Source organism: Pyxicephalus adspersus, chromosome 3, assembly GCF_032062135.1.
Source record: "Pyxicephalus adspersus chromosome 3, UCB_Pads_2.0, whole genome shotgun sequence".
Classification (NCBI taxonomy): domain Eukaryota; kingdom Metazoa; phylum Chordata; class Amphibia; order Anura; family Pyxicephalidae; genus Pyxicephalus; species Pyxicephalus adspersus.
Genome location: NC_092860.1, coordinates 84971186 through 84987131, shown reverse-complemented (window position 1 = coordinate 84987131; position 15946 = coordinate 84971186). Strand labels below are relative to the sequence as shown.

General features: G+C 38.6%; 1 protein-coding gene across 6 annotated transcripts in view; it reads right to left on the bottom strand.

The window, feature by feature from the left end:
- USO1 (USO1 vesicle transport factor) overlaps positions 1-13421 on the bottom strand; it is a 36618-nt gene extending 23197 nt beyond the window's left edge. The window contains exons 1-6 of one of the 6 annotated variants that reach the window (XM_072405553.1): positions 13184-13421; positions 6228-6314; positions 5872-5936; positions 4350-4423; positions 3388-3429; positions 1567-1578 (exon numbers count right to left, since the gene is read on the bottom strand). In XM_072405553.1, the coding sequence (XP_072261654.1) occupies positions 1567-1578; positions 3388-3429; positions 4350-4423; positions 5872-5936; positions 6228-6314; positions 13184-13252 (349 nt within the window). In that variant the 5' untranslated portion in view covers positions 13253-13421. The remainder of the gene's footprint in view (positions 1-1566; positions 1579-3387; positions 3430-4349; positions 4424-5871; positions 5937-6227; positions 6315-13183) is intronic. The other 5 variants (XM_072405554.1, XM_072405555.1, XM_072405557.1 and 2 more) reach the window with 5 other exon arrangements.
- Positions 13422-15946: the final 2525 nt, after the last annotated feature.

The window sequence follows — 15946 nt, the reverse complement described above, 5'->3', positions numbered from 1 at the left end:
AGGTAGTGACATAAAACAAGTATGCTGTTTAGAACTTTATCACTTTGACTGCCCTGCAAAAAAAATGTACTCCTGTTCTATTTATTTTCCATTCTAAGAAACAACTAAAAACAACGGCAGTCAGAGAACAACAGCACAGAAAGTCAGCAATGGCTGATCAGTATAGTGTAGTATAGGAAATTACAAGAGTGCATTTCACAAGAATTACAAATCACAGATATTAGTTATAAAAAACAAACACAAATATACAACTTTTTACATTGAAAAGAGACCGGTGCATAAAGGTTTGGACCACTGAAATGGGATGTTGTAGTTATCGGTGGAAACATGAAGGGTGAAACAGCCCCTGGTGTCATATAAGTCTCTGTTCTAGAAAATTAGGTAACTAAAGGGTGTGACTGTCCCCCTTTGCAGGTTACAGCGCCTCTTCATAGAGGCAACTCCTTAAAAAAAATTCAAACACAAAGATATTATCAATAGAGTCCACAAATTTAAATAAGGAATTGATGGGGGGAGGAGGGATCAAGCATCTACCAAAAACTAAAATATTGGTGTTAGGTGGTATAACACTAAGTTTGTTTTGGTGTTCATTTGTTTAATGTGTCCCAGGACAGAACTCCTTGTCAATAGTGCTTACAGAATTTTCAGTGCAAATAAACCACAGCACAGTGGTCAGTGACCAAGCACCCAACAAGTAAAAATGAGTAAGGAGGAAGCAAAATAAACACATGCCACGTATTCAGAATAACTATCTTATCACTGAACAAGTGAGATGCCATCACCTTTGATAATTTGGGGAACAAGAAAACCATGATACAAGCAACAACATTAAAAGGAAAAATATAGTATACTTTGTTAGTTATGCAAAAGATATGCTTCATTAAAATGTAAAGCTCTGGATCAGGAAAAAAAATAATCTATACTTAAGCTTAATATTCGGACTTAGAAGGTGGTGTAAAAATGCATACAAGTGAAACTACGGTATATGTAAATCTGTATGTAAATGTCAAGCTTGGCCCCAGCACTTTTGGCTTCCCAAGCCTTCCTGTTACTTTCTGTCAGGGGAATTTGTCTCTTACTGACAGGTTAGGGATGGGGGCAATAGCAAGCTTAACATTTCCAGGAAAGCGTACATTACGTCAACTGTGATATATTGGTTATAATATATTTTTTTAACTTCTGCTTCTAAATACATTGTGGAATTGAAAACTACAGCTGGGCTTTCTATTTAGCAGAGCCATGCAGTGGCTTTACTTTCCAGCGTGGAAGTCTCCAGCCTACGCTGAATACAATGCACTTTTTTTGTGGCAGATATCTTATGAAGGGCGGCTGAAGACAGCAGTGAGATACACAGCTTTCCTCCCCCCCCCCCCCCCCCAAGTACCTAATCGAAAAACATTAGTGTTTCGTACAAAAAAAACAAAAAATTGAAGAACATGCATGTATAGTGATTCACAATGGCTCAAACATTAGAGATATGCTAAAAAGAATCCTTTAGGTCTAAGCCATGCAAAGATTAAACAGGAAGCCCAAACCCAACACATGCACACAAAAGCTGATTTTTACCTTCAGATTCGGCTGCACAGGTAGACATGAAAGAAAGAAAAGATATTAAATTCATGAAACAAGATAGCCAATTAAAGACTAGGAAGAAAGATATTGATCGCCCAGTGTTATGTGATTAATTTACATATTTAAAAATACAATTTGAAGGGATATGAAATATTTTCGATAAACACTCTATAACTCTTTAGGATAATGCTTGGGATTAGGTTTCCAGCCTAATGAATAAGTGTTGAACGGACTTAGTATAACTTATTGGACTGTAGTATTGTATTGATTTAGTGGATATCTGTTAAGAGACCCTGCCTAGATCTAAAAGGTTACTGGAATAAACAAACGAATAGATAGGCAGAGGTTTTTTTTAATGGCAATATAAAATATCAAACTTCTGAGTATAAAAAAGGTTACATTAAACCATAGATCATACAAATGTAAATATTCGGTATGATCCCAACACCCAAGTTTAAAATGGGGATTTCTGGTATCCCATACTAAACATAGAGTTCCTGTATGTAGTTGAAGTCCATATTACCCATAGGGGACCAGTTAATTTGAAACACTTTAACCTCCCTAGCAGTAATCCCGAGTGTGAGTTAGGGTGAATTTTACCTGCAAAAAGCGGTAATCCCGAGTCACACTCGGGGTAGCTTTAACCTAAAAAAAAAAAGCTGTATTGAGTCCAATTCAAAGAAATTTTCATAAAATGTATATTTATAATTTATATATATATATATATATATATATATATATATATATATATATATATATATATTACATTTATATTTAAAGTTTAATAATAAATTTATTAAATATTGGACATATTTTGGTGAGTTATGCCTAAGAATAGCCTACAATGTAAAATAAATTTCCATGCAAAAAAAACATTTTTTGCATGGAAATTTGGAGGGAGTTAGAACACTAGGAAGGTTAAACAATTTCTTTGGGTCTCTTAATCCCCAAAAATGTTGCATTAAGCATGGAGGATTAACTAAAACCTACTCTTTAGACTCTAAAGATTTTATCCAGCAATCCCCTGCAATAGAAGATAGAAGTTTCTGACCACATTGGCAACCCACTTCCCTTACCTCTTCTCCATTCCACTGCTGCAGCCAAAAGCCACTTCAACATTTGTCACTTCCAGGACAATAGATAACCATGTCCTACAACGTGCACTAGTTCTTTCCTCTGACTTCTTACATCACTGCAGCAATGAAGAAGTGGTCAGAGGAACGTCGGAGGGAATGGAGAAATATTGTCTTCTATAGCAGGGAATTGCTGGATTTTAGGTTGACAGGGTAAAAATATATAATGGATATATAGAGCACCAGGCAGCTGTTCTAGGTGGTAATGTAGTAATTATCCCCATTGCTTCCCTTTATAAAAACAGAATTTCACCAAATTTAATGACAATTACTGCCAGTTAATAAAGACACACTGAAATGGGTAATGAAGGTATTCAATAATAAAATACCACAACAAACTGGTTGATTACCAGTAATCAGGGCTGAGTTACAAAACAAGGGAACACTCCAAAGTGCAAAATACAGCCTGCCAAGCGCTAGATTTTAATTTGCTGGCCAGGGTTAACATTGCGGAAGTGTTTTGCCAAGTGATATTAAAAGAGCATGCAGTAATAAAAAACACAACTCTGATTTTAAAAAAACATAACAAAAAACACACACAGACGTGCACACAAACACAAGTCAGTTGATGGCATGAAGCTACAGTGACATGGCAGATCTGATCATGCAAGTGATGCCACTGCAACAACAGAAGCAGCCTGTCTGCCTGCCAGAAGCATTACTGATCTAAGTGGCAGTTCACCTGTCTCCTTGGGGAGAAGGCTCCATGATCGGGTTCCCACAACTGCATGTATAATTTGGTAGAGGGATGTTTGGGAAACATGAGAGAGCAAAAATCAGAGTAACATGACATAAATGACGATTCTTGTGTTTACTTATACATAATTACATGTGCTAGTATTACGTTACCTCAAACAGACAGAAAAAATGTATTTTAATGACCTAAAAATATTTTACTACTGTATGAGAACGTAGAGCCTAACTTGTCTATTAACTGGTTAATATCATAGATTTGGACTGGCCAGGACCACTATGTGCATTGTATTTTGTTAGTATTTCTCCCAAGTCTGAATACAGTAACTAGCAAGACGAGCCTGACCATTCATTCTAAACCCTACCTTAAATAAATGCAATCGGGAAGGTCCTTTGTTGCAAAAGAGACAGGTGATATCCCTTCTGCAGTAAAATAACCTCACCTGCCTGATCGCAATGAATTTAACTGTCCTTGTTCCATCCCTGTTTTCCCTTATTACAAAGAGGAAATGTGTACTACCAGCAGGCTCACAAGGAAATGTGTCAGTTTCAGCAGAATAGCAGCAGGTAAAAGTGCAAAAACCCTACATTAATTCTGAATAATCTAGAAAGGATTGAATTACATTTTAATATAGTCACACAAAGCTAATTTGATGCTAGAGGATACTGCACATCAGTGTTCCTCTTTTAATGACATATTCACTTTCAATGTCTGGAAAAAACAGACATAAAATTATTATAATTCTAAATCTAAGAAACAAAATGAAAATATAACAACTGGGTTTATGACAGACAGGCGCTTTCTGTTTGTGGAATAATGCTGGAAAATGATTAAATGGAGGAATAAAATGGTCCTTTAACAGGTCTATAGTCATACAGATGAAAGGCATAACATGTTAATCCACAACAGATCCTACACACACACACGCACGCACAAAAACAATGACTTACCTGCCTCCTCCATATCATTAGACACTATATTGTACAATGTATCCAGTGCATAGCCAATGATTTCAGAATCAGATCTAAGAGGAAAGAAAAGGAGCTCATCATATCATTTGGTTGAGAGCTATTCTTTCTGCAGTCTTTAGTAAAAGATCTCAACCACACCAGTACCTGATACACTATAGTAGGGTTTATCAACAAGGGTTCATCCAGAGGTTGCCAGGGGTTCCTTGAGCCCTGAGCAGTTTTTAATTGCAGGTCAATTTAACACACACCATTAATCTTTTTGGCTATTTATAAAGGTGGCAGCTTTCCACTGGTCAATAATGTAAGAGGCATTCTTCCCACTGATCACCATTATATGATAACGTGAACTGTGGATATAGTATTTATAGCAGGGGTTCTCTGAACACCTGAAGGTTATTTCAAGGGCTTCCTCCATGGTAAAAGGTGGAGAAACACTACACTATAGTGTCAGGGATGCTGCATAAACAATAGCTTCCTAGTTTCAAAACACCAAAATGCACTTCTTACAACCCCATTCTATAGGAAATACAATACAGTCAATTTTTATTAGTATTATTGAGGGTAAACTGTAAGTACCCTTAAAGTTTACCAGACAAAACTATTTATTACATCTTAAATAAAATAGGCAAGGGATAAAACACCTTTAGTTATATTGTTCAATCTTTGTACCATTACATTTTTCTTCATGTCCAGTTCTGTAGAAGTCCTATACACAACAAAAAAAGAGAGCGAGAATCTATCTAAAGTAAGAGGAAATTTTCTTTTAGATCCCTAACACTGGAATAGGAGTCTCCATTGAAAGATCTTCCTTCTAATTTTGCATTAATGAAAATGGTGAATATTGGTTTAAAAACTAGAAACAATACTTACCAGTTACTGGTACAAAATTATCTAAATGAAAACTGTTTACTCCTTCAAGACTGAAAATTTTTTTAGGCTGCAAGCAGTATAAGTATTTAAAATTGTACTGCAATTAGCCTCTTACAACCTGTACAGCAGTGTAGACTAAGAGAGGAAGAAACAGCACAAAGAGCCAAACGGTTGTGGTGCAGTACCAGCACAAGTTAAAGTGACCCAGTCATTGGCGCTATGTCAAACAGGCTGCTGGAAAGGTTCAGTTATCTCTTGGTAGGTATTTTGTACATTTAAAGCAAAGCTAAACCCAGTTGATCTTGATTGGATCGTCCGGGATGACTTAACTCCAGCCCAAGCAAGCAGGAGTTCATTCGGCCACTAATCCCACAGGGGAAGACGGGATAAATGGGTATCCTGGCATCAAATGCTGAGCTGCACATGCACAGCCCAGGGAAATGTAACAGCTGGGTGGCAATCAGGCAAGTAAGATCAGTTATTGCATAGAAGACATTGCCTGTACCTTTCTGCAAAAACATCTGCTTGATTGACAACTTTCAAAGTGGGACTTTAGTTACACCTTAAGTGACCCCAAGCTGAAGGGGTAACTAGAAAGGAGAAGTTTTGATGAAAAAAAAAAACATCTTACCGATCAGTTTGTAGCACATTCAAAAGATGGTCCATGGCCTGAGTGCCCACTTCAAGACGATACTTCTGTTTACAACAAAGGGGAAACATTTTTCAACTGCTAATAGCTAAATGAGGTAATGCTGGAAGTTGTAATGGTTACAAGCAAGATATAAAACACAAATGCACTGCATAATCCATAATAATTTTCTGCCTTCCACTTGGCTAGCAATATATTAATTTGTGAATAAGCTGCTTTATACTACTATCAATATATAAGGCACATATATTGCAGCTCAATGAATTACAATAAAAAAAAAAAAGAAAGAAAAGTCCTTGTACAGAACCAGGAGGCCATACGCAGAAGAATGAACAAACCTTTGACAAGGACTTGAGGGCTCTTACAGCATCTCTTCTGTCTTCTAGCAAAGTTGAGGAAGCAACTCTGTCACACAACTTCTGGATCTATAGAAAAAGAAAAGAACACTGTAAAAACACTACATCTGGCATCTACTCTTTGTGTGTTACTTTAAAAAAATGTCTCTAGCTACAAAAATGTACTGCAAAACCTCCATTAAAGGTAAAATACGTAGTCATTTCTTATTTCTGTAGTTACAATAAACATACTCAAATTGGCTCTGGAGCCCACCACTCCCCAACACCAGGCAAATATTTCATTTCTGAACACTGGGTAAGGATTCTCATATGTCACTGAAGAATGTAAAATTTAAAACATTCTGGTTTAATTAATGCTTTTTTCTTTAGGACACAATCCCATATTCCATGTTCCTTCACAGTTTGGATGCCTTCAATGTTAATCTACTATGTATTAAACAATGAAGATAAGGAACAAACATTGAATGAGAAGTATTTTTTCTTTTGATTTAGGAAGACTGGATGGTGAGGGACAAGTATAGGGGGTGGGTTGTCCCATTCTTTCATTTCTCCTCAGGAAGAAACAAGTAGATCTATTGCCAGTTTTGAATTACTTTGGATAGAATTAGGATCAATTTTATTTTTTGCCATTAGTTTCATTCTTAAAGACACAAAAGGAAGTGAACAATTCTCCTCAATGAAGATTTGCCCTGACCTCTTAAGTATGATTCCTTTTACTTACTTTATCAGTAACAAATAAATATAATGATTCTCCCTGATGGTGACACAGACCACAATAAAAACTTGGCAAAGGAGCAAAGAATGAACATACATCTATTCTTCCTACACAGCTACACAAATGTTCTTTCTTCTGAAGAATTTCTGTGAATGCCTAAAATAGTTCAATATGATTTATGCAGCTGCCATGGCAAAGAATAAATGACCATGCCGGCAGATGTCAGTCTATTACCCAAATATATTTCCATTTATAAACTGTGTGTAATAGGATCTGTCGTCTTGCCACCACATCCAAATGTTTGTAATAAACTATGTGAACACATTTGTCTCCTTTAAAATTACTTTATTGAAGGCTAACACATTTCTCATTATGAATAAACAAATTGGATGACTTTGTAATACTTGCAGGATGCAACAAACAACATTATAGAATTGGGAAAAAGGAAAGTAACCCCTATAATATGTATTAATGGCAATAAGACCAATGTGGTGAGAATTTAGGTCTTTGGAGAATGATGTGTATTTAATAAAGCCGAGTACAGCTTAATACCTCATATCATTATGTGCCAAACCATGCTGTACTATATCATGAGCACCAAATACTATCTTACTATTCTCTACCTATAAATAAATGACAGGGCTTCTAACTCTTCTCTATCAAAAACTAAAATAAAACATTTTTGGCAGAAGGTACTCCAGGTAGATACAAAATATCACATCTCTCATTGCATTTAGAATTTTATATATTATTTAAATGAAAGATGTTTAAGAACTTAAACCTGTCTGGCTATCAGACCCCCTGTATATCAGTGCTAAGACTGGGAGAAGGGTTTGCTGCAATGTTTCTGAGATAACAAAAAAAAATTCCCTGACCAGTCACGGGCAAGGCAGGAATGAGAACTGTAAAGTGTCACCTGCTGCCCAGAATATTCATCATAATGGGCTTGGGTGTAAGAGTTGTGTAAATCTTACAGACAGAAATACAAAAACTATGATGGGTAAATTGGCTCAGGAGGATGCATTTTATCTGTTTCTTCGTTGTTTTAGAGTTCAGACCTCAATTTTGAAAACTTCCACATCCATAGAAAAGTCTTTGCAGGTCTAAGCTCTTTATGATGGTGTTTTTACACCCTGTGAATAATGGTTACAGGGAAGAGGTATAAAATGACTGCACATTGGGATCAGCTCAAGCAAACAAAACCTTCTGATAGCGCTCTGACTTCTCAGACTGATATAGGCAATGTAGGTCCCCCTATAATTAGCTACTTCCAGATCGCAAAAGCCAGCAATAAAAAGCTTTTTCTAATATTGAATCTGTCAAAAATCTTTAAATCATATATAAAAAAAATACGAGTAATCCAGCTAATTAAAATAACATTGCAAAGCATCATTTTAAGATAGCCAGAAAGTAACTAAGCATTTATCTAAACATTTGAGAATCTGATAGGTATGGTTAGTTCCTAGATCTTTACATGTTCATATTCAGTCTCCTATCATAAAATACATATTCAGAACTTAGTAGAAAACATCACATTCCAAAATGTGTATTCCAGCTAAAGGGACTTTAAAGACCCTGGATAAAAACAACGGGATATCTAACTCATATAGCAATCATAACAAAACAAAAAAAAGTAATCATAAAAGTTTTACCTTTAAAAAGTGTTTACACCTCCACAGAAGTGACTAATAGTAACAACAATCTAACATGTAGTCCCAATAATTTTCACTGTAGCAGACTGTATTTGTTATGATTTGTGTGATATGACATCTTCAGTTGTGCCTGTATAGTTCTTTAAAACTGTCCTAGGGGTTTTGTGCAAAAGCCCTTTCTTTAGGAAAGTGGCGGAGTGATTAGTAACAATGCACATAAGCTAACGTGACACTACGGGAGATGCTCCACAGACGTTAGTTACCAATAATAATATTATTAATAATAATAATAATAATAATAATAATAAATGGTCACCAAAGAACAGTAAGAAAAATGAAAAGCTCCCAAGGCATAGTAGCTGCTGCTCATGATCGTATAGAGTGACCAAAGATGCACAGGACGCACAGAATGCATGTCACCTCCAACATGTACATACAAGCAGGGTCATCGTATAAATATACAGCAAGAATGTGTCCTGTTGCAAACACCCTTTTGTAAAGAATATCCTGCGTTCCTTTTATCTATATCATAAACTCCAATTTTCACTTTATTTCATTCCTATAACAAATATCCAGTTAAAAGATTTCATCTTTGAATGAAAATGATTTTAATGGCGGTGAGCAGTTTATAACTTTAAATTGAAAAGATTTAGCAGTGAATTTGTATGTTTATGATCTTACTGCCACCTGCTGGTCAATTTATTTATTTGCATTCATATATATATGTATCATTTCTTTGTATAATAAAGTCTTTCTTGCCCTTTTTAACATGGGGGAACCCTTTAAATAACTTTTAGCTCTCCAGAGAACACCTTTTATAATTAATATATCCACGGCTCACAGCATATTAGTGTGGTGGTCAGCAGTGAGGGGTCAAATTCCCTCTGACTTTCCAATCAATCTATATAAACCACTTGATATGTCTATGGAGGAGGTTTTATCAAGAAAAGTAGCTGGTGAAGGACATGAGCACACTGCTATGCCTACCTCTCCCCCCCCCTCCTTTATACTTTGTGCAGCAAGCCAACGTGTTACCAGCAAGGATGTGAGGTTGCTAGACCCCCCCCCCCAACTTCCCTGCCCCGGCTACCAAGCATCCCGCAACTAAACCCCAGCTTTGTAATTACCACACTGACCCATCAGATATACTACACTGAATGCAATGAGTTGAGCCGCTGTTTTGTAGACATAAACCCTTTCATTTCTTACAAGGAGTTGAATCTGTTTAAAGACCCAAATAGTTTATCCATGGTCTATGCTCGGGCATTGATTTGGTTATTGAACTCCCATTTTATGTGTTATAATTACAGAAGACAAAACATGTCAGTGCATTGCAAATCATAAGGTATGTATTTACATGGCTGAGTGTAATGACACCTGTCACAACCCATCATAATAAATGCAGGGCAGTGATATAACCAACTTAATTATCTCTACAAACAGAATCCATTACTCACCTTGTTGAAATGTTTTAGAGAAGCCATTGTGTCCAACTAGCCATGTACAGAGTTTGCTTTATTTATTGCAATGGCTCATCTATAGGTGCACATGGATAAGTATGGTGCGCTCACATTTACACAAGATTCTGACCAACTTAACCTAATTCCCACAGGGTACACCCACTATTCAAAAGCATTATATAAATAACACAATAAAGGCTGTATATACTATTTATTAATCTGCCATTTCTCCTTCTTATGCTAACACATCAAATTCATAGCTCTGGCATCTTTTGGGTTCAGCATCTTGATTGGCTGGCACAGTAACTCTTGTGCATGCCCACAGACGTTCAAGCATTGTATTTTGTAATGTTGTATGCTAATCTTCTGCTTGAAAATACTGGAAAAAATGATATATATCTCACCTGCCATGTAATGAGCATCTTTGGGTGCCATATGTACTAGTTTTGATCCTGTCCGCCACCGAGCACCTTCTGATATCGGATACATAGAACATAAATGTGTATGCTCTCCATGCCCTCCCACAATAATGTGCCCGAGTGGCCATTCACCAGGACTTGTAACTACATCTACTTATATATTCTTCACACTGAACAAGCATTCTACATTTTACTAACAATGTACACTGGCAGCTATAGACAAGGAGGAAGAATCCTTCCAGTGCAAGTATGTCTATGGGAAAACCAGCAGACAGCAGCGCTAGAAATCCAACTTATGGCGTTCAAGTTGGGGGCATCAGGGTAAAATTACATATCTAAATCCAATCCCTGATCTGACCTATAGATAAATAAAGTGCTGCCAAATCTCAACTCTGTTCACATCCAGCCTGTTTCTGTGTCAGGGAACCATCACACATTGTCTATGTGGGGGTTTACCCTAAATGACACAGAGCATAGGGACCACAAATGTACAGGTATGGGATAGTCAAAAACAGGTATTAAAGTGACCCCCTCACCAGACTAGTCACTGCAGCAACAACTGTCCAATAACATTATAGGTGGATTTAGTTTAAATATGTAATTTTACTATAAAAGCCTCCTCTGTGTAGACACTGAAAAGCTCTCAGCAATATTGCTGTGATGTATGTCAGCAGAGGTTTCACACGTTCGCCCTGATTTAATAAAGCTCTCCAAGGCTGGAGAGAATTATTTCTGTAGTTACAATAAGCATACTCAAATTGGAGCTGGGTGATACAGCAAACCTGGAATTGATCTAGTCCAGGATTCAAAACATTTGCTATCAAATGGCAAATTATTTTAAGAAATCCATTCCAGGTTTGCTGGATCACCTAGCTTCACCGAAGAAAGTGTATTCTCTCCAGCCTTGGAGAGCTTTAGTAAATCAGGGCCAGTGACTCTATATAGCATTTTCCTAAAAGTATTTGAGGAGAGGTAAAGAGAAGGGTGGAGAAGCTGGGCCAGTGAAGATTGTAAGTTTTAAGTAGATATGTATCTAGTCTTAAAGCATACCTAAACTCAGAATTTTCACTTTACATAAAAGGGTAGACAACCCTTGTCAGCACCACCCCCTTAATTCTCGATCGCATAGGCGATTGAGAATGAATTGGAGCGCAGAGCCTCCTGGGATACCTACGTCACAAATCCCGGGAAACTCTTGGCTGCTCCTACTGCACATGCCTGAGCATCTCCGGCATGCGCAGAAGGAGCCCTTTCGTCAAAAAGGAAAACAATTGCCGATCTCACGCACGAGCAGTGAGATCTGAAAGTTTTTTTTATCCATCTACATCACGCGATCTCGCGCCTGTGTCGGGTGACGTAGGAAGAAGAACCCGGAAGAATAGGAGAAGATGGCGGCACCTAGTGTGCCGCCTTAAATACAGATACCGTGACGACGCGGGAGCCAGTGGAGAGACCTCCGGACCAATCGACTGCTCTGCGGGATTGAAGGTAAGTGTAATTTTTGGTTTTGGGTGAGGTTTGAGTTTACTTTCTCTTTAAGTGAAACCAAACTCACTCCCCTGGCTCCATTGCTGGCATCCTCACCTGCTCCTTTTCCAGGTTTGGCAGACTTGATTGGTCGTACTGGAATAATGTGATTCCCAGGCATGTACATAACCGTTCATCCATTCCAATACCCCCGGGGATTGTACACTGACCTGTGAATGCAACATTGCCATCAGGCAGGCACATTCATAATATTGTAGAAGAGACATAGCCTGTCCCCTCTGCAATAAAGAGCCTGACAGCTTACATTGCTTTGATTATTACATTTGGCTCCATTTTTAGCTGTTCCAAAAGAGGAGAGGGCTATGACATGCAGGGAGCGGGCTGTGTTACTGCTACCGTACTCTCAAGCTATCAAATTCTCTAGCATGTTCAGAGAAACAGAGGATGCAAGGTAAAAATGTTGCATGTAAGCATTTACATCATTTGAGACTGCTGTTTGTTGACCTGCAATCTTTTAACTTGATGACAGGACCTCTTTATCTGTGTCCTGCCTAGTGCAGGTGCACAAACAGGTGCAAAGATTTCAGAATTCAGACCTGTAGCCGGATCAAGCGATCACACAGAGCTTCTGGCAACTGGAACTTAAACACTGGCCTTTGTAGAACCGTCAGCTGCTCATTTTACAGTAAGCGGTACTGAACCTCTCACTGCCGCCCCTATTTATTCTCTATGGAGCTGATACAGGTAGGTAGGTGACACAGGTAAGCGATACAGGTAGGTGATGCAGTAGGTAGGTAGGTGATACAGATACGTAAGTAACGTTTCCCTTGAAGCAGCAGATCACCAGTGTGAGGAAGTGATAACCTCACCGCCGTTCTGATCATAGCACTCAGCATATCCTATAGGTAATCTTTATATTAGGGTGCCCTGTGAGGTATCCGGATCTGCCAGGTACACTGACGTCTTGCGGCAACAGCCCAGCCATTTTAGATCATTACACAGCACACTTACCTGCTGGAAGGCCAATATTCTGCATGAGCCATATGTGTCAGGGTGTAATGAGGTGTCACCATTATATGATGGAGGCCTCCAGCCCTGACACACCAGCACTGCACAGATCACATTAGGGTTTCCCTACAATTACAGCCCCCCTCCCCCAATATGTGGTGACCCTATGGACATGACATATACAGCTGTCACTCACGGTTTCCGCTCCGGATGGCTGCACCCCGGAGCTCTGCTGACCTCCCATCACTCCCCTTAGGAAATTCATGGTGAAGAAGACTGTGAGTCGGGCGGTGAGAGAAGACGGGTCACCGGAGAGTGAAGGCACAGGCCCCGGTGCTGTGGAGACGCAGAGGGGTGAAGGGTGAAGAAGGGGCGGGGCACTGAGCACTGTACACAGGGCAGAGGTGTGATGACGTGGGCATGGAAGAATGATGAGAAACCCGGAAACGAGAGCAGGGGCGGCGCATGCGCTGAACACGTGGCGGTGACGTGTAGGCGCTGAGGCGGCGTGTCACGTGACTGTGCTGCCCGTCACCTGGCTCGTTTGTTGTCTGTGGGAACATGCCTGGAATAATTCATAGGGGCTGAAGGTGCTAGTTTGTTTTGGAAAGTGCAGGTTCCGGGGTTGTTATTATCCCATAGGCTTTCTGACTGCAATTGGCATGTGTAAATCACTTCTTTGTGCTTCTCAAGGGCTTGGAGAGGCAAAGATGAGAATGACAACCTTAAATGACCTTCCATAAAACAAATCAGCAATGGCAGACTCTGTATGTTAGCCTGACAATTCTGCTTACAAATGTATAACAGTACAATAAACATAAAATACAAATAACACACCGTTGTTGTCATCATATGGAGATTTAATAACTACAATATTATTATGATTGGAGCCTGTAATATAAAGGAACTTCAATGGTTCTACAGGTGGACATTACTCCATATATTTCCCCCTTCATCTTCAGTTTTTTAAGTACAGGTAGTCCCCGGGTTCCATATGAGATGGGGACTGTAGGTTTGTCTTAAGTTGAATTTGTATGTACCGGTAAGTCTAAACAAGTACTTATTTTAATGAATGCAATACAGATGTTTGTCTCAACATATTATTAGGCAGTGTGCTGTCAGTTATTGTATAAAATCCTCACTGTGAGCTAATCACAAAGCAAAAAAGAAAAAAAAACTTTATGGAGCCTAGACATTGCAAAAAGAAACATCTGCAGAGTTTGTCTTAGTCATTAAAGAGTTACAAGAGCTTGCAGAACAGCAAAAGACTTCTTCTGCAAGTCATGCAAACCACCTCCCGCCATCAAGCCTCTGTCCTGCACACAAACGACCAGGGGGAGCCCTGTTCGTATCCAGGAGTCGTCTGTATGCCGGATGTCCTTAACGCGGGGACTACCTGTAATAAAAATTCTGGGTTTTGCAGCCAGTCATGTGATGTCTTGTGGTGTCCTTTGATCAGAGAAATTATACTTACTATACTATACATATCTGGATCTGGAGCCAAATAACGGAAAATCCACCACCTGGACACCAAGAGATCAATTTAAAAATTCCTTGATGGGAATTTAAATATTCCTTGATGGGAATCTTCCAGGTCTATTTGTTTCAATGGTGGTAATTGATTGACCTGGGAATGTCAGATTCCCTGTTTTATAACTAGACCCTAAGTGTTCAACTTTATAAAGGGCCGTGTCCCTATGTCCCTCCCTGTGACCAAACACAAAGGTAGAATCAGTAGGGTGAAACGTTTATTTATAATTTGCTTACATCCTGTCTCGGTGTCCTTTCAGGAAGTAAGGGAAAATCGCTCCAAAGTCTACAGAAATGGTCGTTAAAACCTGGCAAATCTTGAACTATTTCAAGCAATATACAAAACTACAAAAAGAGAAAGCTGGACTTAGACTTTACGATTTCACAAATATTGGCAGTCCATGTTCTGTAAAATTTCCATGAATAAGTTGTTGATGAAGCAATGCTAGCCTGAAAGCACAGGACAAGACACAGACAATGCCAAAAATCTTTTAAAGTCTTCACACCCACTGTAATGTGAACAGATGCACCCTACACAGCGTCATGTCATTGAATCTAGGAGCAGTGCAGCATTGTTGCCACCACATCATAGGAAGCTCCATAACTCCATAGGGTTGACTTCACTAACTAGCTTAACTGATATTTGTAAAACTTTGCAGGAAGGTTGAAAGAAAACTATAATTACCATTTCTCTAGGTCTCTGAGCTAAAACCTTCTCCCTTAACATATCTATACATTCTATCATCACCTTGTTCTCTTCAGTCCTTTGTAACAGCAACAAATATCTTGTTACCACTAAAATGATGGCTGTACATTATATTTTATGCTGGGTTGCAGAAGATGGTACCCTAAGGAAAAGATATAAAAAAAATCAAACTTTAGAATGCAGTCCATTCATTTGGTAATGGCTTTCCTACTACAATGAGAGTTTGTGGAATCCATGGGCATATCTCAATTACTTAATTTGTATTAAAGTACAATATTTCTTGCACATTGTAGACTTGTTAAAAATTCATGCAGCACTGACGTGTCACTCCTACAGTGCACCCAACAACTGAAGGTTTATTCATTGAGACTCCAATACTATGACAGTGACATGCATAAACTATCAGGGCTGAAGAAGTGTCCCAACTAATGGGATATAATATCTTTTCATGGCCCGAAGGTCAGATTCTGGCTTTCTTGGCAGTTTATTTACCTGGAATAGAGAACTCACAAGTGTAATTTCTGATTCAGTACAATATCTTTGGGAATAGTAGCTTCACTCAGATCTGTCAAAGGTGGGGAATATTGGATGTGGACCTCATGGAATCATGTTATAATTGAAGAATAAACAGGTTCATAGCCAGAACAAGAAACCCACCATAGGTGCAACAGTAGATCTGAACACTACTTGCACCATAGCATTCCTTGATGTATATGTGTTTAC